Here is a 25,502-nt window from a genome sequence, read left to right as displayed (position 1 = left end):
CCACCCCCAGGGACAGTGTGGCCCAGTGGCTGGAGCACAGCAGTGGGACACAGAGCCCCGGGTTCTTCTCCTAGATCTGTCATGGACCCACCATACAATAGCGGGCCAGTCACTGCTCCTCCCTGTGCCTCAGTTTTCTCTCTCACCTATTGTCTATTTTAATTGTAATTTCTTTGCGGCAGGGACTGTCTCTGGCTGTGTCTGGGCAGCGCCTGCCTCACCAGGCCCCGATCTCAGCTGCGGCCCCTCCCATAAGAAACTCTCACCATTTAATCTCCTTTTAGGCATTTAGAGATGCGAAGAATCATTCTCCCCAACTCTGGCTTTTTGCCCCAAAACAAGGAAAAGCGTCTCCTACCTGGGCTCTGGGCCTGGGTTAGGGGCTGGGTCTCCGGTCTGATCCCACCGCTGACACTAGCGGGAGAGCAGGGAGGTTGGGGGCAGGTAACGAGGAATCATCTTTATCTACATCTGTGGCAATAGCCCCAAGCACCGTGAGTGGCTGGTGGCTCAGGGGAGGAAAGGGAACCGTGATCGTGTGTTCCCTGCCTTTAAAGGCAATGTACTTGCTGGTTTGGTAGCAATAAGGTCCAGTGGTTACAGTGACTGAGACTCAGGACTTTTGGTTTTTATCCCCAGCTGGGGGAGGGGCGTGGGGTCTAGTGGTTATAACAGGGGGCTGAGAGTCGGGACTCGAAGGTTCGGGCTCCAAGCACCATTTTTCCCGTGGGAGCCTTTCACTTTGTCTGGCTGCCGCAGAGAAACTTCCCCTTTATCAGGAAATTGCGAAAGCTCAGCCCCAGCACTGGTGACAACGGGGGGGGGTGTGGTGGTGCCTGTTCCTTTTAACCCCGCCCAGCCCCAGAGACTCCCCAGCCACAGGCCAAATGGGCCCGCTGGGTCAGAGTTCGAAGGACCAGGACACCCGTGCTCGGAGAGACCCTGGTGAAGGGATGAGGCTCGGTCCTGTTCTAGCTCTGGCCAGCTGGGATCTCAAAGCATCTGAGGAGCCGCTCAGCCCTCAGAGCGAGAGGAGGGTCCCCATCCCCCATGGGCAAAGGGGCAGAACCAAGAATAGAACCCAGGAGTCCTGACTGTGAGGGGTTCCCTGGGGTGCAACATGGAACTGAGGTACCGCTGAGCCTCTCGCTTACCAACCTGGGCTCCCTCTCACACTGTGATGCTGAGTAAGGACTGAGTCTGGGGAGGGCTACAGGAAGATAGTGTGTCCAGGGAGGAAGCCCCCATACCAGGGCTGGACAACTTGTCAAAGAGGACATGAAATTGTATAAAAGATCCTTGGGTCCTGAGTCTGTCGTCTCAGATCTGCTTAAGCTTCTTCAGGGGAAGTTTGAGTCGCAAGCTTGAGGTCCCAGTTATGCTGGTGCGCCCTGAATGTGAGATTTGGACATTGGACTATGAACTATTTCTGAAAAAACACTTTGCAGCTACAGAGCTCAGCATCTCTGCTCTGAATCTGCAGCCAAAGGAATTGAACTCAGGTCTGTCTGTATATGGCTCTTTTAACCAGACTCCCTTCTTTTTTAATAAATTTTAGTTTAGTTCATGAGATTTGGCGGGAGCGTGTATTTGGGTAAGATCTGAAACATTCCTTAACCTGGGAGGTGATGCGTCCGATCCTTTGGGGGTTGGTAGGACCTGTTCTGTTATACGATGAAATGCGATTTACAGAAATGTTCTTCATATTTGACGTGGATACCTGGATGGAGGCCTGAGGCTGGGTTGTCACGGAGTGTGGGGGAGTCCAGGCCCTGCACCCCTCTTCCTGGGATTCACTGAGACTCTCAGCCAGCCAGTAAAACAGAAGGTTTATTGGACAACAGGAACACAGTCCAAAACAGAGCTTGTGGGTACACCCAGGACCCCTCAGTCAAGTCCTTCTGGGGGAGCAGGGAGCTTAGACCCCAGCCCTGGGGTTCCCTGTGTTCCTCCACCCAGCCCCAAACTGAAACTAAACCCACCACAGCAGGCTCCCTCCTGCAGCCTCTGTTCACATTCCTGGGCAGAGGTGTTACCTCCCCCTCCCCCTCCTGGCTCAGGTGACAGGCTCTCACGTCTCCCGTCCCCAGGGCACATTCCCAGGTCAACACTCCCCCCTCCCTGCTGGGTCACATCGTCACAGGGTACCATTGTTGCCTTCCAGCCTCAACCCTCGAAGAACCCAGGAGTCCTGGCTCCCAGCCTCCCCTCTAACCACTAGCCCAAACTCCCATCAGCAGGGGAAGGTGCAATTACCTTATAGCGCGTCCTGCAGTCGCGGCTCCTGCAGCCGATCTGGCTGGGGGGAGCTGAGCAATCAGTCCAGCGGCTTTGGAGGGCGAATGGGAAGTGGCATCTGATGGGGTGAGGAGGGGTGAGATTTCTGTGGGTCCCCTTGGGGGGCGAGCTGGGGGGGCAGGCCCCAGAACACCTTGAAGGGCAGCTCTAAACTTCCCCCTTTCGCTGCAGGTGCAGGGGGTTGTTTAGCAACGTCTGAGTCATTTCACTTTCCTCTCTCTGGCTGAGCAGGGGCGGGCACGATCCGGGTACGGATGGGAGATGGGCATGGAGCAGGGGGGCTCTCCCCTGGCAGGCAGGGCTGACCCCAATGGCACTAGGGGGCGCAGTGCATCAGGGGAATAGAAAGGTCACTAATTACTCAGGATAGCTCAGACCGGACCTGCAATCAGCCTGGGGCCCAGACAATAGGGGGCGATCGTGGCCTCGGCACGGGGGTGGGGTGGAATATACCATCCTACCTGTAACCTCAGCCCCATTCCAAACAGAGGGGCCCTTCTCTGGCTCCACGTCCCCCCCAGGTGGGCACAGACAGAATTACAGCGAGGGTCTGCCTGGCCTGGGCTGTCGGTTCCTTAGCACTTTGGGGCTGCGGTCTGGTCCCAGGACAGTGTTGACCCCGACGGTTTGGGTTTCACCCTGATGGGCCTGTCCCCCTTTCCCACTCCTGGGAAACCGCTGGCTGAAATGTGGCCAGAAAGAAAATCAGCGTCCCTGGTTCTGTCTATTGGCCCCTCTCCTGGCCCAGCCCTTCCCGCCTCCATCAGCAGATGTCCTGGACCAGCCACTCTTGTCCCTCCCCCAGCCACGGACAGAACCCAGGAGTCCTGGCTCCCAACCCCCATGCTCTAACCCACTGGGCCCCTCTCCCACTCCACAGCTGGGGATAGAACCCAGGAGTCCCTGCTGCCAGGCCCCTGATCCAACCGCTCCTCGCCCGACTGCCCATAGGGGCAGACACACACACACCTCAAGCTGGGGGTGTGATCACTGGTCTTCAGACCGTCTTTCCCACTGTGTGTCTTTCTGCGTCCCCAGCAGGAAATCCTGCGCTCCGGGGATACTGCCAGCCCCTCGGACAATCCTGGAGACTATTCGAACAGCCTGGGGACTATTGTAACAGAGCCCGGCCGAGGTCCCTGCGGGCCGTGGTGCCTTCTGCGCTGCCAGGACCCTGAACCCCATGAGACTCCACCGTCAACGCACCGGCCTGTGTTCACCCTCCTCTAGGAGCCGGAAAAACCCTCTGAACCAAGCTCACGCCCGCTGCTCGTCCCCCAGCTGCCGGGTTCTCCTAACTTTGACTTGACCCTGGAATTTCCTGCCTGTCTCCTCTTTGGGATTTGAAATCTCCCTTGTTCCCCTCTCCTTTGCTCCTGGGAATTGCTCAGCACGTCTCACCTTTAACCCCAAGTTAACCACTGTTTTTTGTCTCGGGATTTCCACTATTTTTTCTAAAGTTGATCTCGAAAAAGAATTACCCAATCCCTGCATTGCGGAGCTATTTATTCCCAGTCGAGTTCTCAGGTAGAGTGATGGCCACGTCACCCCAGCTGGGGGTCTGGCCCCATTCATTCCAATGGAGCTACGGCCACTTGACCCCAGCACAGGGGTCGAGCACCCACCGGCAGCCCCCAATCAGTGCTTCCCCCTCCCTCCCCACTCCTCCTGCCCACTGGGGCACAGGGGAGAGGAGATAGGACGCAGCACACTCGGGGGTGGGAAGAGATGGGGTGGGAACAGGGCAGGGGTGTGGCCTTGAGGGAAGGGGTGGAGTTGGAATGGGGCCTGGGGCAGAGCCAGGGCTCGAGCACCCCCCGGCACAATGGAAAGTTGGCGCTTGTGGACCCCGCTGGGATCTGCCCCCATTGAGCGATGGCTTCTCTTTATGTTTAAGGTCCCGGCCGTGCAGAGGGGTCCCAGGCTGGTCAGAATTTCGGCGGAGCTCAGTGGGAACCAGCTTGGGGAGAGTTCAACTCGCTGTAAATATCCTGGGTCCGTCCTTGGAGTTCCTGGAGGCCCAAACAGAGAGCCAGTGAGATCCCTGCTCAATGAGCCCCAGGGCCAGCGGGGTGGGTGCTGCCAGGACCGGACACTCTGTGGCTGGGGGAATCTCCCCTGAGCCGGTAGCAGGACGGGGTCTGACACACACACTTAGGCAGCGCCGGTTCCACCCAGCAGGGGGCAGGGATTCGCAGTGCGGAGGTTGGGGAGGCTGAAGCCGCGGCACTTACACAGGACGGTGATGTTGATGGGGGGGGACGGGGACTGGCCAATCCCATTGTCGGCCTTGCAGTGATACTCCCCAGCCTGCTCCACCGTGATGTTCTTCAACACCATTTCCTGCCGGGATCCCTCCAGCTGCCGGTCGTCCCGGTACCAGGTGTAGGAGTTGGGTGCGGGGAGGCTGCTGGTGTAACTGCACGTTAGCGTCACCGATTCCCCTGCCTGCGGGCTGGTGCCCGGCGCTGCCGTAACGCGGACACCTGTGGGGGCATCTGGGGGGCGAGACGGAGACACGGGGCATGAACGGAGAGAGAGAGAGTGGGGGGACCTGGCCTAGAGGGGGGAAGGGATCCAGGGCAGGGGGTGAGGGGCAGGGCCTGGCCCATGTGGCTCCAGGGGGTGAGAACAGGCAGGGTGGCATGGGGATATGGGGGAGGAGTCCCCCAGAAAGGTCTGGGAGCACAAGGCAATTGCGGGGGAGAGGGTCTGGCCGAAAGCAAGCTGGGGGCCTGGAGCAGATGAGGGCGGTACAGGGCCTGGCCCATACGGGGCTGGGGGGCTGGGGCAGCTGAGGGTGGAGGGGGGCAGAGACTGTCCCAGAGGGGTCCGGGGACACAAGGCAGATGGAGGGGCAGGGCCTGGCACAGAGGCGGCTGGACACCTGGGAAGGTGGGAGGGGACAGGGCCTAGCTCAGTGTGGAATGGGGCCCCGGGGCAGGTGGGGGGATGAGCAGTGGCCCAAAGGGGACTAGGACCCCGGGGCAGGTGTGTGTCGGGGGCACAAACTGAATTTGTCTCTGCTGGGCCCAGCCTCGGGAGCAATGCAGAGGAGCAGGGGGCCCAGCCCTGACCCAGCAGCACTGGGTTGAGCAAACCCGGTGTGACGAAGTGGGACTGTTAATGTTTCCTCTGAATAGTGTGCGGGTGCCTCAGTTTCCCCTATGCAGTTCTTAAGTATCTAGGGTGTGGGAGAAGGGTGTATGATCACTGCAGAGCCCTAGAGGGCAGGTGTGTGCAGGGGTCTGGACACAGAGAGTGGCCGACACCCTGTTTCCTGGGGACTGATGGCCTGGGCCCTTCCCCCTGCAAGATGAGAGCTAAAGGGTGGGAGAACAAAGGAATCAGGTGGCCTCCTGGCCTGGGAAAGGGACAAAGCCCAGAGGAGGAGGGGCTGGAGGGAGTTTCAGTTTGGGGCTGGCTGGGACATGGAGTAAAGGGCAGACGTGGTTGTCTGGCTCACTCCCCCGCAAAATGGACCCAGCTGAGGGGTCCTGTTCTCTGCACCTACAAGCTCTGTTTTAGACCATGTTCCTGTCGTCTAATAAGCCTCTGTTCTACTGGCTGGCTGAGAGTCACGTCTGACTGTGAAGTTGGGGTGCAGGACCCTCTGGCTTCCCCAAGACCCCGCCTGAGCGGACTCGCTGTGGGAAGCGCACGGAGGGGCAGAGGATGCTGAATGCTCCGAGGTCAGACCCAGGAAGGTGGAAGCCGTGTGAGCTGTGTGTCCTGAAGACAGGCTGCTCACAGAAAGGAGTTTTCCCCAGAGTCCTGCCTGGCTTCATGGGGAGCCGTTCCAGAGCATCGCCCAGGGACTCCGTGACAACTGGTGGAAGAGGTGGGATGTACTGCACCCCGCGGATGGTGCTTCCTGCAGTAAGTGACTGGGGAGCAGTAAAACGAAGGGGGATTGACGAGGACCAGGTGTGCTGAAGGCTCAGAGAGGAGCGGTTTCGGGGGGCGGTTAACCCCTGGGAGTGTGTGACCAGCGAGAAGGACTGTGCAGTAATGGGGTCCCCCTGGGTACTGCGGTGAACAGTCTCAGGTGCAGAGGATCCTCTGGCTTGGCCCTGGGAGAGAGAAGGACTTTCGCAGTAACAGGGTCCCCCGGGGGATTGCAGCCAGCAGTCCAAGGGGCGGAGGAGTCTGCCGCTCGACCCTGGCAGAGAGATGGTGACCTCGAGAAGGGCTGGCACACTAGGGGTGCTCCCTGGAAACCATGGGGAGCTGAGAGCACACAGGCCTGTGAGAGTCCACAACAACTTGGGAAGAGCGGAGTGATGGCCTGTCACCATCTCCTTAAGAAGGACATTGTAACCCTGTGCAGAAAGAGAGGGTTGAGCATTGGAAAGTTCATCAAGGGACAGTTAATCGTGCAGCTGGAGGAGGATGACCGCTCTAAGGAACAGATTCCTGACCCAGATGGGGCTATAGCAGGATCTGGGAGCAGCTGGAGTGGTAGCCAGGCATCCCCAAGACTCCTGTCCCCGACCAGACGAGGGTCTTCAGGACCGGGATCCCCATCCGGGGATCGGAGATGGATGGGATTGGAGCTGAGTCCGAGAGAGCAAGAGGACTGTGAGAGACAGCGAGAGCCAAAGAAAGAGCTGCAGGAGACGCAGCAGCATGAACTGGCGGTGGTGGGGCGGAGAGGCCTAGGGGACCTCCCAGGGGTGAGTGGGGATAGACCCCGGGGGGCCAGTTCCGCAGGGAACCTCGAGACTAAATTGCTGCCCCTGGTTAAAGGGGGGGGATGTGGATGCCCACCTCGCTGCCTTTGAGCAGGCTGGCGATTTGAACCAGGGGGACCCTGCGGAAAAGCCCCGGTGTCTAGCTCCCTTGCTGGGTCCCAAGGCCATAGACTCCGTCAGCCAGATGGGTGGGGAGGTGGACAGGCTCCCACTCCTGAGCCCAACCTATCTGTCTGTGTGGAGTTTCCTGGGGTCAGGCCCCTCGGACCCCCAGTGGGAGCGGAAGGTGATGGTCGATGGGGAGACATTCCTGGGGTGGCGAGATCCTGGGACAGAGAGAACTGTTGTCAGGCCCTGGGTGGTGCAGCCTCAGATGCTGAGGGGCTGGGTGAGCTGGGTGAGGGTCCCAGGGATGAAGCCCCTTGCCCTGCCTATGGCCCAGATCCCTGTGCAGACCCAGGAGGGGTGGGGCTGGCTGGTCGTTGGGGTTCTCCAGGACACCAGCTGCGAGACCCTGTTGTGGGGTGACTGTGTCTCTTTGGGGCAGGATCCAGGCCATGCTCCGGTAACTGCCGAGGGTTTGAATTTGAATCCAGGGAACCAATCGGCTGAGAGGGAAATGGTCAGTGAAAATGCAGATGACCTGGCTGGCAGCAGGGAGGAGCGGCTAGGCTCAGGCTACCTGCCTGCCTGTAACCAGAGCCCTGGGGTTGGGTGGGACAGAGAGACGCTCCCCACCCCCTTGCACACTGGAGAGGGGGGCTCAGGGGGCTCAGGCTGGCTCTGATGCTGTGAGGAAAGCAGCGAGCTCGCTGCCTACCCCCACTGGGACAGCAAGGGCAGCGCTGAGCACAGTGGGAGCTGAGACCCCAGCTGAGTGGGGGGAGACACAGGCAGGGCAGGGGATCTGTGGGGAGTGGCAAGGTGCTTGGTAAGGAAAGTCTGGATGAGCCTAGGCAGCCTTGTGAGCTGATGGCTGTGTCTAGTCAGCAGGGTGGGAAGGCCAGGAGACTGGAAGATGAGTGTCGCTGGACCTTACCTGTTGGCTGGGTGGAGAATTGTGACAGGGAAGGAAACGTGCCTGTGTCTGTCAGGGGTATTGACTTGCCTATGGAGGGAGCTACCCTGATCTCCAAGCAGTTGTCTGTGACCAACCTTGTGTGCTGGGACAAGGGGAATGAGATCCCAAGCTGGGTGTCTGGTAAAGGAGAAAATGTGTCCGGCTCTTCTTTGTCTGTGGAGCAGACAGAAGGGACCTTTCAGCCTGTGATGGTTGAGGGTCGTGCAGTTGTCTCAGAGCTGGTTCTGGATTCAGCTAAAGCCCAGGAAGGGAAGGGTCCTAAGTTTGTGTCTGCTCGGGAGAATGGCCCTGTAACTAGGTCGCATCCAGTTAGCGTCTATGTAAAATCCCAGAGACCAGACAATTCTGGTGCTTGTATTTTGCCTGTTGCTAGTGTCTTGTTGGGAAAGGGTGGAGCAACTCTGTCTAATCAAGGTGAGATCCTAGCCAGGGCACAAGGAGAGCATGAAGGTGGTGTGATTGTGCTACCTACTGAGGGTGTGGAAACCTGTAGCAAGAAGAAAAAGATTCCTGAACTTGTGTGTGGCAAAGGGAAGGAGAATGCGTCTGACCTTTTATCTAGGAAGTCTGTCAGTTTGCCTGAAAGGGGATTGTGGAGGAATCTGCCGGATGGGCCAGAGGTAATTCTGGATGTAAGGGAGACCCAGAAAGAGTCTGTTGTTGCTCAGGAAAGTGTTCCTCTAGAGCAAGCCCTCGGTGAAGAGGGTAAGAGCAGAATTTCTGTGAGGGGTGAATTGTTGCATAGAAAAGCCCCAGGGAAAGGAATCCTCATGGAGTCTTTGCAAGCAGTTTATTGCAGCTGAAGGGCGTGAAAGTGATTTAATCAAGAAAGTTTCAGTTCCTAACAGCCAGAAATTTTCGGTTGTGAATGGATCCACTGACTTTCCTGATGAAAGACCCAGTGTGGATAGCTTTGAGAAGGTCTCAGATGAAGTGAAAGCTGTTAAGAAAGTTAAACAGTCCTCTAACCAAGTGGCTGTGTTTGCCAGCTTGTTGGGGAGAAGACCCGATCCCAGTTTGACCCCCTGGGGTTTTGGGGTGGCCAAAGGGCTCGGGCCGCATAAGTCTTCCCACATGCGGCCAGCGAGTGCTATCGACCACCCCCGACCTAAGAGAGGGCATGAAACTGGAAGGACCTGGTGTAACTCCTACCAAGGAATGGGAGAGATGCTGGGGCATCCATGGGAACGTTGGTGGCTTCGAACTTCCCCAGGTCACCGGCTAAAGTGACCCCGCTCAGTTTGATCTCGAAGGGGGGAGAGATGTGACGAAGTGGGACTGTTCTTAATGTTTCCTCTGAATAGTGTGTGGGTGCCTCAGTTTCCCCTATGCAGTTCTTAAGTATCTAGGGGGTGGGGTAAGGGTGTATGATCATTGCAGAGCCCTAGAGGGCAGGTGTGTGAAGGAGTCTGGACACAGAGAATGGCCGACACCCTGTTTCCTGGCGACTGATGGCCTGGGCCCTTCCCCCCGGTAGGTGAGAGCTAAAGGGTTGGAGAACAAAGGAATCAGGTGACCTCCTGGCCCCGGAAAGAGACAAAGCCCAGAGGAGGAGGGGCTGGAGGGAGTTTCAGTTTGGGGCTGGTTGGGACATGGAGTGAAGGGCAGATGTGGTTGTCTGGCTCACTGCCCCCAAAAATGGACCCAGCTGAGGGGTCCTGTTCTCTGCACCTGCGAGCTCTGTGTTAGACCATGTTCCTGTCATCTAATAAACCTCTGTTTTACTGGCTGGCTGAGAGTCACGTCTGACTGTGGAGTTGGGGGGCAGGACCCTCTGGCTTCCCCAGGACCCCGCCTGAGCGGACTCGCTGTGGGAAGCGCACGGAGGGGCAGAGGAGGCTGAATGCTCCGAGGTCAGACCCAGGAAGGTGGAAGCTGGGTGAACTGTGTGTCCTGCAGACAGGCTGCTCCCAGAGAGGAGACTTCCCCAGAGTCCTGCCTGGCTTCAGGGGGACAGTTCCAGAGCATCGCCCAGGGACTCCGTGACAACTGGTGGGGAGGGGGAAGAGGGGTGTTGATGTCAGGGTGTCCCCCTCCCCCGTTCCTGCCCCCCATCTCCACAGAGGACCGGGCGGGGGGGACGGGACACAGCAGGGCTCAGAATGGAGGGAGCTTGCTGGCAGCAGCTGCTGTCTCAAAGTCTCTCCCTCACACACAGGGTGTGTGTCTCTGTGTCTCTCTCTGCCCTGCTGTCTTCCCCTCTCCCCCCTCCACTCCTGCTGCCTTGTAGAGTGAGGCTGCATTAACAGCGAGGTGTTGACCCTTGGGGGCTCAGCCGAGTGCGAGTTCATCATTCGGCAGTAAGGCATTCCCTGGGAAACACCCCACCCTCTGACTCCACCGCCTCAACCGAGCTTCACAATCATCATCGCTGTGTGCAGTATTAAAGTGTTTGTTTAAAACTTATACTCTGTGTGTATGTGTGTGTGTAGATGGATAGATAGATAGAGTCTTTTGTGTGGCAAAACAAAAATGTCCCTGGAACCTAACCCGCCATTTACAGTAATTCTTATGGGGAAATTGGATTCGCTGAACATTGTTTCACTTAAAGTCGCATTTTTCAGGAACTAAACGACCACGTTAAGCGAGGAGTTACTGGACATTTTTTAAAATAATGTAAAAATGTGAGGGCTCGGGGATGGGGCTGGGATGAGGGGTTTGGGGTGTGGGAGGGTCTCAGGGCTGGGGCAGAGGGTTGGGGTGCAGGGGGTGAGGGCTCTGAGTGGGGCTGGGGATGAGGGGCTTGGGGTGTGGGGGGGCTCAGGGCTAGGGCAGAGGGTTGGGGTGCAGGGGGTGAGGGCCCTGGGGTGGGGATAGGGATGAGGGGCTTGGGGTGTGGGGGGGGCTCAGGGTTGGGGTGCAGGGGGTGAGGGCTCGGGGGTGGGACAGGGATGGGGATGAGGACAGGCTGTCCTGGGGCAAGGGCCAGAGAGGAGGACTCCCCCCAGCCCTCTCCCCACAGGCAGCAGTGAGCTCCGGGGGAGGGGCCCCCCACTTCTGCCCTGCACCACACTCACCTCGCACCACTGCCATTGCACGTGCTCCTCGGGGGCCGTGGGGGGGGAGGGGTTGCCATCACATGTGCCCCTCCTCCCCTGCTGCTGCCCCTCACTGTAGCTTCACTGGGGATGGGGGGTGGGGCTGCCCCCTGTCCAGCGTGGGGCAGGAGTGGTGACTGTGGGGGAGGGGGAGGCCCCGTGCTAGTGGAGGGTCCCGTTGGAAAATGAAAGTGTCTGCGGGGGAAGGGCAGGCTCATGGTCCGCCTGTCCCGGCAAGGGGGGCTGGGACCCGGGAGGGGGGTGCTAGGATCCCGCGGCAGCAGCTGCTGCAGGGAGGCAGCAGGGAGCTGCAGGGGAGAGGCGGGGACGCTCCCAGGGAGCGGGGGCAGTCAGGGAAGGCCGGGGGACACTCGGGGGAGCTGCAGGGGGGCGGCAGGTGGGGCCGGGGGAGAGACCCAGCCCCGAACATTGCTGGAGCCGGGCCCCCGGGCTCGCGCCTGTGTGTGTGTGTGTGTGTGTGTGTGTGTGTGTGTGTGTGTGTCCCGGTGCTGCCCCCTGCTGGAGGGGACAAGCCCTGCTCGGGGTGTCTGCGCTGGCGTGTGGTGCCCTCTCTGCGGTTCTCCTCGGGCGCTGCCTTGACCCGGGGGCGCTGGACGGAACCTGGTTACCGGAGACATGGAGCCGCTGTCCTGGCTCACTCGTCCAGCTGTCCGTCCCGCCACCGCCCGCTGCATAGAACCGGAAGCAGTAGGTGCCCTGATCGCTGGGGCGCAGCCCCGACACCTGCAGGGAGCAGTTGTGCTGCAGGTCCCCCAGATAGCGGGCGTGCCCCTTGAAGGCAGCATGGACACGAGCTTCATCTGAGTGATAGACGGTTTGACCCCCGTCCCGTGTCCAGCTCACGGCCCAGACCCTCCACCCCGCGGGGTAGGTGAAGGAGCAGGGGATGGTCACACACGAGCCGGCCCCTCCAGCCAGGGGCCCTGGTGCAAGTGTCACGCTCCACTCCTGGGCGTAGGCGCCTACTGGGGACAGGAATCGGGGATCAGACCGGCGCCCGGCCCCTGAGAATTGGGGAACCCGCCCGCAGGCTGGGCTGCCGCACGGATCCCGCTGGGAGAACCCAGCATCAGTTTAGCCCCCCAAACCAGGGGCTTTAAATCACAATCGGGGATGTTGTGTTGTGCATCTGTCTGAGCCCCCCGCCCTTTCCTGGCTTGGGGTGACAGAGAGCCCGGCCTGCGCTCCCCTGTGAATTGGGGAAGGAGAGTTTGGAAGTGCCCCCCCCAACATCAGCCCATCCCCAGCCCAGCAATTAATCACACCAGGCCCCCAAATCACGACTGTCCCCCCGAGTTCTCCCATCAGTCCAGGCTGACCCCCTCCCCGCATTTGCCCAGCCCCCCTTCCATCTAGTCCGTCCTCTGCATCCCATTAGTTCACCCCCTCTCAGTTCAGTCCCCCTAAAACCCTGCTCATTTCACCTTCCCTGGCCACCCCCTTCAGTCCAGCCACCCTCAGTTCAACTCCCCATCCCCCCTCAACTCAGGTCCCCATATCACCCCTCAGTGCCCCTCAGTGCACCCCTCATCCCCTCTCAGTTCAGCCCCCCACCTCCGCCGATAGCTGGTGTCTGGCCCTTGGGCCAGAGGCCCTGACTGCAGGAGGAGCCCCACTGGCGAGGGGTCAGGTTAGGGTTGCCAACTTTGTTGGCGAAATTCCTGCAGGTTTCATCACATGACAGTCTTTAATTAAAGATTAATCTTTAATTCCTCGACACTCCAGTAAAATCCTAGAGGGTTGGCAACTTTAGGTCAGGCACTTCCCTTGTTCAAGGAGCAGGGGCCAGCCAGGCCGGAGCTGGGCGGACGGGCAGGGCAGGGAGCAGAGCTCTCCAGGCTGGCCCAGGAGACACCCTGACTCGCTGCGGCAGCCAGAAGCCCGGAGGCAGGACGTGGCGCAAGGAAAACGGAAGCCGGGGGGACGAGAGCGGCTGAGGCCCTCGCTGCTCAGCCCAGCATGGCCGGAGCTAGACCAGGCTGACTCTGCCATGAGAAGCCAGCGTGTTCTCCACCGGGGTGAAACCAGCAGCGAGGAAACAGCCGCTCGGGGTCAGGTTCAAGGCCAGACGCCCCCTAGGCTTGAACTGGAGCTGCTGGTGCGAGTGGCTGGGACTTCCCTGCGATGGAGCCCGGTTCCGAGCGCCCTCCTGGCAGTGTAGACGCACTCCCAGGGCTGGGGAAACGGTCCCCACTGCTCCCCTTGCTGGCAGCGCGTGGCGTCTGTGTGAATTACTCACCAGTCAGGAGGCAAAAGGCAGGGACCAGCACCAAGGCCATCTCCGTCCAGGGCAGAGCGCTCAGCCGGCCTGGGAGGGGAAAGGGGCCGGGAATGATTCACCTGCAGCATTTCTGGGTGACAGCTCGTCTGCGCTGGGCGATGGCGTCCGGCCGCGGGATCGGCTGCCTCACCAGGTATTTTACACCCAGAGCCCTTTGTAAACCGGAAGGGAGTAAAGCCCAGAGATTGGCCCGGCGGAGCAAGGACTGGTTGCATTTCTATCCCTGTGTGCCTAGCGGGCCATGTGTACTGTGCTTACAGCCTCAGGGGTGAAATGCAGCCACCTCTGGGGAGGGGCGAGTGGCTCTTCGGCAGCTCACAGCAATGCAGAGGGCATTTTTAGGGCAGGACTGGAGGACGGTTCCTAAGTGGAGCTGACATGTGCAGGGAGAGTCAGGGAGGTGGAATGGAACAAAGCACTTTGGGGTGTGGCAGGGACCCCAGGGGGACATTTTGATCCCTTGGGATAGAGCCATGTTGGGAAAGGGTATCACAGGCACAAGGGGCAGGGTCGGGGTTCAGTGTTTCAGTGGGGAACAGCAAAGCCCCAGATGCAGAGATCAGCCCTGACAGCAAGGGGAGAGCCCCCTACACAGCCCCCCGGCCTGTCTTGCAGCTCCGCACCCCCTAGCGCTTTCTTTGCTGCTTCGCCTCTGATAGCTGGATTGTTTATCGGGGCCCGTCTGTGTGTGTATCTGTGACACCAGCCTGGGCAGAGCCAGTGTCTGATGTTACCCAACCGCTCCGAGAACGTTCGCTCCAGGTCACGGTGCAACTGGCCAGCAAGAGTCTGAGGGCCCGGGTGTGTCTGAAAATAAATTTCCCTTTTCAGAGCTGGAACTAGAACCCAGGAGTCCAGGCTCCCAGCTTCCCCTCCTTTAACCCACTAGCCCCCACCCTGCTCCCAGAGCTGAGATAGAACCCAGGAGTCCTGGTTCCCAGCCCCCAGCTCTGTCCCAAACATGACGCTCCCTCTCTGAACAGTTGATCAGTCTAGCATGGGCTCCCCCAAAAGATCTCAAAAAAACCTTCAGTGACACCTTCACGAACAGTGAAATGCAGCCTGCTCTGGGGTAGGGCACGGCAGGTGTTTAACAGCGCCGGGTAATGTGGCCCAGCCGTGTTCAGTCCCCATATCTTACACCCTGAGCGTGTCGGGCGGAGACTGGCTCTCACGCTGTGCTTGGGAAGCCCCCAGTGTATTTTCAATGCCACCCCCAGTGACAGTGTGGCCCAGTGGCTGGAGCACACCAGTGGGACACAGAGCCCCGGGTTCTTCTCCTAGATCTGTCATGGACCCACCATACAATAGCGGGCCAGTCACTGCTCCTCCCTGTGCCTCAGTTTTCTCTCTCACCTATTGTCTATTTTAATTGTAATTTCTTTGGGGCAGGGACTGTCTCTGGCTGTGTCTGGGCAGCACCTGCCTCACCAGGCCCCGATCTCAGCTGCGGCTCCTCCCATAAGAAACTCTCACCATTTATTCTCCTTTTAGGCATTTAGAGATGCGAAGAATCATTCTCCCCAACTCTGTCTTTTTGCCCCAAAACAAGGAAAAGCGTCTCCTACCTGGATCCCAGCTCTAACCACTTGGATTCGAGAGCAAGGCAGAAATGGGGCGTGTGTGTGTGTGTGTGGGTGGGTGTCTGGGGTCGTCCAAGGTCCCTCCATTGAACTGGGGGGGCTGGACGGAGGCTGGTTACCGGAGACACTGTTCTGCTCTAATCGTCCATCTGTCACTGCTGCCAGGGCGCACTACTTCGAACCGGAAGCGGTAGGTGCCCTGATCGCTGGGCCGCAGCCCTGCCACCCGCAGGGAGCAGTCGCGCTGCAGGTCCCCCAGATAGCGGGCGCGCCCCTTGAAGTCCACGTGGACACGAGCCTCCTCCAAGTGATAGACGGTTTGATCCTCGTCCCGTGTCCAGATCACGGCACTGACCGTCTGCCCTGCGGAGTAGGTGAAGGAGCAGGGGATGGTCACGCAGGAGCTGGCCCTTCCAGCAAAGGACCCTGATGCGAATGTGATGCCCCTCTCCTGGGCGTAGGCACCTGCTGGGGACAGGAATCGGGGATCAGACCAGTGAGTTGGGCCCCAGTGAGTTGGGATTTTGGAGAGCTTCCCCCCATCCAACATCAGCCCGTCTCCTGCCCAGCAATTAATCACCCCAGCCCCCGAATCACTCCTGTCCCCCCGAGTTCTCCCATCAGACCAGGCCAATCCCCTCCCATGCATCTGTCTAGGCCCCCTCAGTTCAGTCCATCCTCAGCATCCTATTAGTTCACCACCACCCCAGTTCAGCCCTCCAGATAAACTCAGCTCAGCTCCCCTGGCCACCCCCTTCAGTCCAGCCCCCCTCAATTCAGCCCCATTCCTCCAGCCCCCTCAGCCCTCCTCAGTTTAACCCCTCTCAGTTCAGACCCCCCCATATCTCCCCTTAATGCAGCTGCCCATTGCCCTGACACTTCACCTCCCATCCCCCACAAATCAGCCCACCAAATCTCCTCTCATTTCAGCTCTCCCCTCACCGCCCCCCCCCCCCACCCCAGCTGGGTGTCTGGCCCACAGGCCGGAGGCTCTGACTGCAGGAGGAGCCCCACCGGGGAGGGGTCAGGCACTGCCCATGCACAAGGAGCCGGGTGTGGACGCAGGCAGGGGCCAGCCGAGCTGGAGCTGAAGCCCGGAGACAGGATGTGGTGCAGGGAAAACGGTAACCTGGGGGACGAGAGCGGCTGGGGAAACGGTCCCCACCGGTCCCCTGGGCAGCAGCGCGTGGCGTCTGTGTGAATTACTCACCGCTCAGGAGGCAAAAGGCAGGGACCAGCACCAAGGCCATCTCCGTCCAGGCCAGAGCGCTCAGCCAGCCTGGGAGGGGAAAGGGGCCGGGAATGATTCACCTGCAGCATTTCTGGGTGACAGCTCGTCTGTGCCGGGCGATGGCGTCTGGCCGCGGGATCGGGTGCGTCACCAGGTATTTCACACCCAGAGCCCTTTGTAAAATAATTTCCTAACTGGAAGGGAGTCAGGCTTGGAGACTGGCCCGATGGATCCATTTCATTTCCATTCCCCTGTGCTTTGCGGGCCATCTATGCAAGCCTTCACCCCTCAGAGGTGCAATGCAGCCACCTCTGGAGAGGGGCGTGTGGCTGTTTGGCAGCTCACAGCAACGGGGAGGATGGTTTCAGGGCAGGACCGGACCGGAGGACGGTTCCTATATGGAGCTGAGATGTGCAGGAAGGGAACAAACCATGTTCGGGTGCAGCAGGGATCCATGGGGGACATCCTGACCCTTTGGAATAGAGCCATGTGGGGGAAGGGTATCACAGGCACAAGGGGCCGGGTTGGGGTTCATTGTCTCAGCTGGGAACAGCAAAGCCCCAGAAGCAGAGATCAGCCCTGACTGCGAGCGGAGAGCCCCCTACAGCGCCCCCCTCCTTCCAGCACCGCCCCCGCTCGCGCCACCCTGGGGCTTTGGGGCCAGCACTGACTACAAGGGGAGAGCGCCCCCTACTGAGCCCCCCAACCCATCCTGCAGCTCCACACCAGCTAGCACTTCCTCTGCTGCTTCCTCTCCGATAGCTGGATTGTTTATCGGGGGCCCGTCTCTGTGTGTATCTGTGACCCTAGCCTGGGCAGAGCCACTATCTGATGTTACCCAACCGCTCCGAGAGCGTTCGCTCTGGGGAATGGTGCAAGGGGCCAGCAAGGGTCTGAGGGCCCAGGTGTGTCTGATAATAAATTTTCCTTTGCAGAGCTGGGCCTAGAACTCAGGAGTCCTGGCTCCCAGCTTTCCCTCCTTTAACCCACTAGCCCCCAGAGCTGAGACAGAACCCAGGAGTCCTGGCTCCCAGCCCCAGCCCTAACCCAAATACCAGGCTCCCTCTCTGAACAGTAGCTCAGTCTGATGTATTCTCCCTGCTGTGACCTCAGGTCCTTTCCTAGCTGTGATATTTTGCTAGGTCGTGTGTTACTGAAATATCTTGTGATGTCGGGAACCCCCACAACCAGCCTTTCAGGTACAACAACGGAGCAGGCAGACAGACAGGCTGATGGCCCATTACAGGAATCCACACTCCCAGGGATATCCCAGGAACCGTCTACAATGGAGACTTCTCAGGCCCTGGCTACACTGGCAAGTGTCTGCGCAGTAAGGCAGCTTTGAGCGCTGTCGCTCCCGAGGTGCACACACGGCCAAGCCACTTCGTGCGCAGAACCTGCACTGTTGTAGTGCTTTAAAAAAAGCCACCCCGACGAGAGGCGTCGAGCTTCCTGCGCCGGGGCTACAGCGCCGCGGTGCTGGCGTAGACACCCTGGTCGATTACAGCGCTGCGACTGGCCTCCGGGAGGTGTCCCAAGACGCCTGTTCTCACCTCTCTGGTCATCGGTTTGAAATCTACTGCCCTGCCCTCAGGTGACCAACCGTCAGCCCCAGCCCGTACGTTCCTTTGTAAATTTGAAAGTCCCCTTCCTGTTTGCTCGGTGACGCGTGCAGTGGTCTCAGTGCATCTTTCCAGGTGGCCCTGCCTGCTCCACGCACCAGGCGATCCCCCGCTTGCAGCAATGCCGAGCTGCTGGACCTCGTCGGCATTTGGGGAGAGGAGGCTGTGCAGTCCCAGCTGCGCTCCAGCCGTGGGAATTATGATACCCAGGGACAGATTTCACGCTGCATGAGAGAAAGGGGCCATGGCCAGGTGTAACAGTGTGAGACTCACCCCGTGGCGCCTCCTGCTGGTCTTGCAGGGAATTAGCGTTTCCAGCCCCAGAGCGCCCTCTGCAGGCTAGTGTCTCGCTGCTTCTTCAGGCCCCTGTGTCCCTCCCAGACCCCGGTGCCCCTTTCACTTGGGTGCTGCCCCCTGGCAGTACCCCCACTCTCTGGGTTTCCCCTCCCAGGGGAACCCCCACCCACTATCCCCAAGTTGCCTCAGACTTTGGCTACTGCCCATCACCATCTGGCCCCCACACACTGGGGCGGACTACAGTGAACAAGCCACTCATCACAGGCAAGGGGACCTGCTGCCTCCGCCTACCCTTGGCCTGCCCCCTGAGAGCCCAGTACTTGTCTTAGGCTCTCTACCAGGCCTGCAGCCTGGGGCCTTTTCCAGTCTGGAGCCTCCCAGCTCCTCTGGCCTTCCCCAGAGCTGCTTCACCTTAGGTACCCAGGTACGCTCCCCAGCAGCCAGGGTCTTCTCCCTCTAAAGGCAGAGAGATAGTGTCTGCTCCTGGCCCACTGCCCTCTTATAAGGGCCAGCTGAGGCCTGATTGGGGCGTGACCACAGCTGAGCCTGCTTCCCCCAACCAGCCTGGGAACTGCTGGCTCCCAGCCACAGCCCTCTCCTGGGCTGTTCTAAGCCCTTTAAGGCCGGAGCGAGTGACCACCCGCTACACCAGGACACGTTGCAGTGCCGGGTCACAGTGAAGGAGCTGCGGGCGTGGGAGGCAAACCGCCAGTCCAGTGCTGCGCTCACCAGCTGCCAGTTCTACAAAGAGCTGGACGCGATGCTCGGCGACCCCACCTCCACTGCGAATACTATTGCGGATACTTTAGTGGCTCGTGTGCCAGTCGAGAGTGGACTGAGCCAGGAGGAGGAAATTTGGGACGAGGATGTGGAGGGGGACCCAGAGGCAGAGGATGACTCGGAGGCCAGAGAAGCAGGCAGTCAGGAGCTCTTTTCTACCCTGGAGGAGCCTAGCCAGTCACAGCAGTCGGAGCTTGGTGACGCACAAACAGGAGCGGAGGCCTCTGGTAAGTGGATCTGATTTGGGGAATTGCTGAAGCGAGTTGTTGGGGGCAGGAGGGTTGCAGAAAGCAGGCTTGTCTCCCACCACATGCCTAGTCTGAGAGGTGGAACAGGCTGGTGATTGACTCCCTCACTTCACGGGAATCTGCCTCAGAGATCTCCAGGAAACACTCGTGGAGATACTGGGCAATCCACTGCCGCAGGTTCCTTGGAAGAACTGCTTTGTTTCTTCCCCATTAACGGTAACTTTCCAGCGCCACTTTGCCATGAGAGGGCGGGGGACCATTGCTGCACACAGGTGAGCTGTATAGGGGCCAGGGCGGAAGCCGCAGTCTTGGAGAAGACCCTCCCTTGATTCCCTGTTCACCCGCAGCAGCGAGATATCTTCCATAATGATCACATCCTGTGGAAAGTGTGGGGACAGGAATGATTATCAGCCCCACTACAGTGCTGGCTCTCCCCAAGAGCCACGTGCCCAGTGTACAGCAGGGTCCGGGAAGAGTGATTTCCCCTGCCCCTGCGGCTACTCACCGTTTTGGGAGTCTGGTGGCTCATGTGTGCTTGCCTGGGTCAGCCAGTGCGTGACAGGCGTGGGAGTCCTGGCTGTGTTTTAAAGCACTGAATCGGTGTTGTCTGTGTTGCAAACAATGATGCTTCTGTAAAATGTTGTGTTCAAACTTCACAGATACGACCTTGGGAGCCCAGCTTCCCTCTTTGTTAACGGCGGCAGAACAGCTGTGCAGAATTAGAAAGCGGCCAAGAAGAACTAAGGGGGACTTTCTGCGTGATGTTAGGATGCACTCCACTGCCGAGAAACAGGAATTGAAGGAGTGGCAGGACAGTGAGAAGAGGGACGGAAAGGAGAACGCGGCACACCAGAATGAAGCCATGGAGCGGCTCTTAAAGGCTATGGGGCGCCAAGTGGACACGCTCCAGGCGATACGAGCTCTTCAAACCGAGCAGCTCCGTGCCCGCCTTCCCCTGCAGCCACTGTCGCAAAACTTTTCCCATGCCCCCCCCCAGACACCGCCAACACACTCTTATCAACCTCCTGGCTCCAGTCTGTACCCGCTGCATTCCACTCCTCCCTCCTCACAGTCCAGCACTGTAGACTCCCACTACCCACTGCACTCAACACCCATCCCTCTGCAGTTTGCACAGTACAGTACCGTACAGTACCCGCTGTTCCTCTGGCTGTTCAAACTCAGCCTCTGGGCGCTGAGCCTCTGCAGTCCAGGCCTGAATGAAGCTTTCACCCTTCCCTTCACAAATATTATGGAGCGTACAGCATGCGGCTATAAGCATAGGAATATTGTCATTGGCCAGGTCCAGCTTCCCATAGAGGCAGCGCCAGCGGGGTTTTAAACAGCCGAAAGCACACTCAGCAGTCATTCTGCACTTGCTCAGCCTCTTCAACCGCTCCTTTTTGCTGTCAAGTTGCCCCGTGTATGGCTTCATAAGCCATGGCATTAAGGGGTAGGCGGGGTCTCCGAGAATCACAATGGGCATTTCGACTTCCCCTACGGTGATCTTCAGGTCCGGGAAGAAAGTCTCTGCTTGCAGCTTCCTGAACAGGCCAGTGTTCTGAAAGATGCGTGCGTCATGCACCTTTCTGGACCAGCCTGTGTTAATGTCTGTGAAATGCCGTTGGTGATCCACAAGTGCCTGGAGAACCTTTGAGAAATACCCCTTGTGATTAATGTAGTTGCTGGCTAGGTGGTCTGGTGCCAGAATTGGAATATGCATGCCATCTATCACCCCTCCACAATTAGGGAGGCCCATTTGTGCAAAGCCAGCCACAGTGTCACGCACGCTGCCCAGAGTCACGGTCTTTCGGAGCAGGATGCGATTAATGGCCCTGCACACTTGCATCAACACGAGTCCAACGGTCGACTTTCCCACTGCCAGCGGATTAGCGACAGATCGGTAGCTGTCTGGAGTAGCCAGCTTCCACAGTGCAATCGCCACAGGCTTCTCCAACGGCAGGCCAGCTCTCGTTCTCGTGTCCTCGTGCCGCAGGGCAGGGGCGAGCTCTTCCCACAGTCCCGTGAATGTGCTTTTCCTCACGCACAAGTTCTGCAGCCACTGCTCGTCATCCCAGATGTGCATGATGATGTGATCCCACCGCTCAGTGCTTCTTTCCCGAGCCCAAAGGCGGCGTTCCACTGTGGTCAGCTCCTCCGTGAATGCCACGAGCAATCTCCTGTCGTAGCTCCTACACGTGGCGAGATCAATGTCGCACTCCTCTCGCCTTGGTAGTTTCCGGAATAACTCCACTGCCTCTCGCGACGTGTTAGTCAGAGCGAGCGGCACACGGCTCAACAGTGCAGGATCCATTCCTCCCCGAATAGGCAGGATGCACAGTACACAAAGAAAAGGAGTACTTGTGGCACCTTAGAGACTAACCAATTTATTTGAGCATAAGCTTTCGTGAGCTACAGCTCACTTCATCAGATGCATACTGTGGAAAGTATAGAAGATCTTATTATATACACACAAAAAGCATGAAAAAATACCTCCTCCCACCCCACTCTCCTGCTGGTAATAGCTTATCTAAAGTGATCACTCTCCTTACAATGAAACTACAATCCCTCGGTGATCTTCCTGAAAACACCCTCCTGGCCACTATGGATGGAGAAGCCCTCTACACCAACATTCCACACAAAGATGGACTACAAGCCATCAAGAACACTATCCCCGATAATGTCACGGCTAACCTGGTGGCTGAACTTTGTGACTTCGTCCTTACCCATAACTATTTCACATTTGGGGACAATGTATACCTTCAAATCAGTGGCACTGCTATGGGTACCCGCATGGCCCCACAGGATGCCAACATTTTTATGGCTGATTTAGAACAACGCTTCCTCAGCTCTCGTCCCCTAACGCCCCTACTCTACTTGCGCTATATTGATGACATCTTCATCATCTGGACCCATGGAAAAGAAGCCCTTGAGGAATTCCACCAGGATTTCAACAATTTCCATCCCACCATCAACCTCAGACTGGTCCAGTCCACACAAGAGATCCACTTCCTGGACACTACAGTGCTAATAAACGATGGTCACATAAACACCACCCTATACCGGAAACCTACTGACCGCTATTCCTACCTACATGCCTCCAGCTTTCACCCTGACCACACCACACGATCCATCGTCTACAGCCAAGCTCTGCGATACAACTGCATTTGCTCCAACCCCTCAGACAGAGACAAACACCTACAAGATCTCTATCAAGCACTCTTACAACTACAATACCCACCTGCGGAAGTGAAGAAACAGATTGATAGAGCCAGAAGAGTTCCCAGAAGTCACCTACTACAGGACAGGCCTAACAAAGAAAATAACAGAACGCCACTAGCCGTCACCTTCAGCCCCCAACTAAAACCCCTCCAATGCATTATTAAGGATCTACAACCTATCCTGAAGGATGACCCAACACTCTCACAAATCTTGGGAGACAGGCCAGTCCTTGCCTACAGACAGCCCCCCAACCTGAAGCAAATACTCACCAGCAACCACATACCACACAACAGAACCACGAACCCAGGAACCTATCCTTGCAACAAAGCCCGTTGCCAACTGTGCCCACATATCTATTCAGGGGACACCATCACAGGGCCTAATAACATCAGCCACGCTTTCAGAGGCTTGTTCACCTGCACATCCACCAATGTGATATATGCCATCATGTGCCAGCAATGCCCCTCTGCCATGTACATTGGTCAAACTGGACAGTCTCTACGTAAAAGAATAAATGGACACAAATCAGATGTCAAGAATTATAACATTCATAAACCAGTCGGAGAACACTTCAATCTCTCTGGTCACACGATTACAGACATGAAAGTCGCTATTTTACAACAAAAAAACTTCAAATCCAGACTCCAGCGAGAAACTGCTGAATTGGAATTCATTTGCAAATTGGATACAATTAGCTTAGGCTTGAATAGAGACTGGGAGTGGCTTAGTCATTATGCAAGGTAGCCTATTTCCCCTTGTTTTTTCCGACCCCCCCCCCCCCAGACGTCCTTGTTAAACCCTGGATTTGTGCTGGAAATGGCCCACCTTGATTATCATACACAATGTAAGGAGAGTGGTCACTTTGGATGAGCTATTACCAGCAGGAGAGTGGGGTGGGAGGAGGTATTTTTTCATGCTTTTTGTGTGTATATAATAAGATCTTCTATACTTTCCACAGTATGCATCCGATGAAGTGAGCTGTAGCTCACGAAAGTTTATGCTCAAATAAATTGGTTAGTCTCTAAGGTGCCACAAGTACTCCTTTTCTTTTTGCGAATACAGACTAACACGGCTGCTACTCTGAAACCAGTACACAAAGAGTTGAAAATTGGCGCCAAATGTAGACGGAAGCACAGGGATTGCCGGGATGAGAAGCAATGCATCACGGGGCCTTGGGACAGGACCCAGGATGCCCCGTGACCCCTTCCGCCTTCCCACAAGTCTTAGCGGCAGAAGAGAAAGAGGTGCTCTTGGGGATAGCTGCCCAGAGTGCACCGCTCTGAATACTGCTGCAAGTGCAGCAAGTGTGAACACGCTATTGTGCAGGCAGCTGACAGTGTGAACACACAACAGCGGTTTCCCTTCAGCGCTCTCTGAGGGGCGCAGTAACTGCCAGCTCTGCAACGTTGCCAGTGTCGAGGTGCCCTGAGATGGAGCAGGTGCACAATGGAGGCTGCTTGACTCCCGTCATGGCAAAAGATGGTTTCAGCGAGCTGGAAGAAACTCTAAAGGAGGGGAAGTGACGTCATCACTTGGCCTCCCTCCCCCCACAATCCAACACCTGGAGACACGTCTGGAGGACAAAGACTGAACGGGCGACGGGGTCCTCGCCTGAAGGGGAGTCCCAGCGGGTGTATGGAGGAGCTGTGACCTGCTTCTATTGCCTATCAGCGCGAGACACGGCTTGATTCAAATCCTGTCTAGTTTAGAGAACTCAGATTACGATTCTACTATTATGTGTAACCAACTTTGATCTCTACGCTCACTACTTACAATCACTTGAAATCCATCGTTCTGTAGTGAATAAACCTGGTTCATATGTTACCTAAAACACTGCGCTGTGGTTGAAGTGCCTGGGAAATCTGCTCAGGTCGCAAAGGCAGGTGTGCGTCCACTTTCCTTTGTGGCAGTGGTGGATCGGTGTACCGGGGTTGGCACCCACCTCTCACGAGTGCCCGTTTCTGATTGCGCGTGTCTGTGTTTTTTAGGTGTGGAGACCCCCTTTCGGTGGTTCTCAGGCAGGTTTTCAGTGACTCAGCCCTGCGGCCGAGTCACACTGTCTGCACGTTAGCCAGCGCAAACCCCTTCCGGGGGATACAGTCCACAGGGCCTATCTCAGTACCCCGCTGGTGGTGTCTCTCTCGGGCCCTCCTTGGGCTAGAGTCTTTAAGTAGCCCAGCCCTGGTATGGGGCCGTATCCCCAGGGCTTCCTCCCTGGAGACACTATCTTCCTGCAGCTTGTGCTAGCCCTGCCAATGTACAGGGTGCTTCCTAAACACAACGTGAGAGCCAGTCCCTGCCGGACGGGCTCACGGTGTAAGATACGGTGACCAAACATGGCCGGGCAACCGGGAGACGACAGCTAAGCCCCCCTCCAGACCTCCTGGGGGACGACTGCTAAGCCTCCCCCTGCCCCACTGCTCTGTTCCTGGGATGGGTGGGGTTGAACCCTGAGGACTCCCGCAGGGGGCCTTTGGGCCTAGTCCACCCCATCACAATTGGGTAATAAACGTACACTGGTCAGGCTTCGGACCAGGGCAGGACGGTACAGACCTGGGGTCGTAGGTGGAGAGCTGGGGGGATTGGCGGGAGCCTCTATTGTTGGTTCATAGGAGCTGGGAGACCATTCATGGGACTCAGCTGAGCGTGTCCCTGCCTGGGGATGGCTGTGTCAGGGCAGGACCTGCCAGAGGTTTGTAGCTTGTCACAGCATCACAGTGTGAGAGGGAGCCCAGGTTGGTGGGACAGAGGGCTCAGCAGTACCCCAGTTCCAGGTTGCACCCCAGGGAACCCATCACAGTGGGTGGGACCCAGGACTCCTGGGTTCTATCCTGAGCTATTGGAGGGGAGTGGGGTCTAATGGGTTGGAGCAGTGGGGCTGGGAATCAGGACTCCTGGGTTCTATTCTTGGTTCTGCCCCTTTGCCCATGGGGGATGGGGACCCTCCTCTTACTCCGAGGGCTGAGTGGCTCCTCAGATGCTTTGAGATCCCAGCTGGCCAGCACTAGAAAAGGACCGAGCCTCATCCCTTCACCAGGGTCTCTCTGAGCATGGGTGTCGTGGTCCTTCGAACTCTGACCCAGAGGGCCCATTTGGCCTGTGGCTGGGG

The 25,502-nt window shown here is 57.9% G+C and overlaps 3 protein-coding genes across 12 annotated transcripts in view; 1 reads left to right on the top strand and 2 right to left on the bottom strand.

The window, feature by feature from the left end:
* LOC114019448 (B-cell receptor CD22-like) overlaps positions 1–25,502 on the bottom strand; it is a 163,216-nt gene that overhangs the window by 80,962 nt on the left and 56,752 nt on the right. Inside the window, exons 1-3 of one of the 10 annotated variants that reach the window (XM_043535159.1) lie at positions 16,207–16,344; positions 15,223–15,359; positions 11,741–11,855 (exon numbers count right to left, since the gene is read on the bottom strand). In XM_043535159.1, coding sequence (XP_043391094.1) covers positions 11,741–11,855; positions 15,223–15,359; positions 16,207–16,246 — 292 coding nt within the window. In that variant the 5' untranslated portion in view covers positions 16,247–16,344. Of the gene's footprint in view, positions 1–358; positions 655–4,532; positions 4,797–11,740; positions 12,098–13,371; positions 13,556–15,222; positions 15,360–16,206; positions 16,512–25,502 lie in introns of those variants that run through there. The other 9 variants (XM_043535161.1, XM_043535154.1, XM_043535158.1 and 6 more) reach the window with 9 other exon arrangements.
* The window catches only part of LOC114018712 (B-cell receptor CD22), a 97,410-nt gene that overhangs the window by 28,853 nt on the left and 43,055 nt on the right, over positions 1–25,502 (top strand). The window lies entirely within an intron of this gene.
* The window catches only part of LOC102937842 (B-cell receptor CD22), a 280,912-nt gene that overhangs the window by 244,514 nt on the left and 10,896 nt on the right, over positions 1–25,502 (bottom strand). The window lies entirely within an intron of this gene.

The sequence above is a fragment of the Chelonia mydas genome, chromosome 24 (genome assembly GCF_015237465.2).
Source record: "Chelonia mydas isolate rCheMyd1 chromosome 24, rCheMyd1.pri.v2, whole genome shotgun sequence".
NCBI lineage: Eukaryota > Metazoa > Chordata > Testudines > Cheloniidae > Chelonia > Chelonia mydas.
This window is presented reverse-complemented; position numbering and strand designations above follow the sequence as displayed.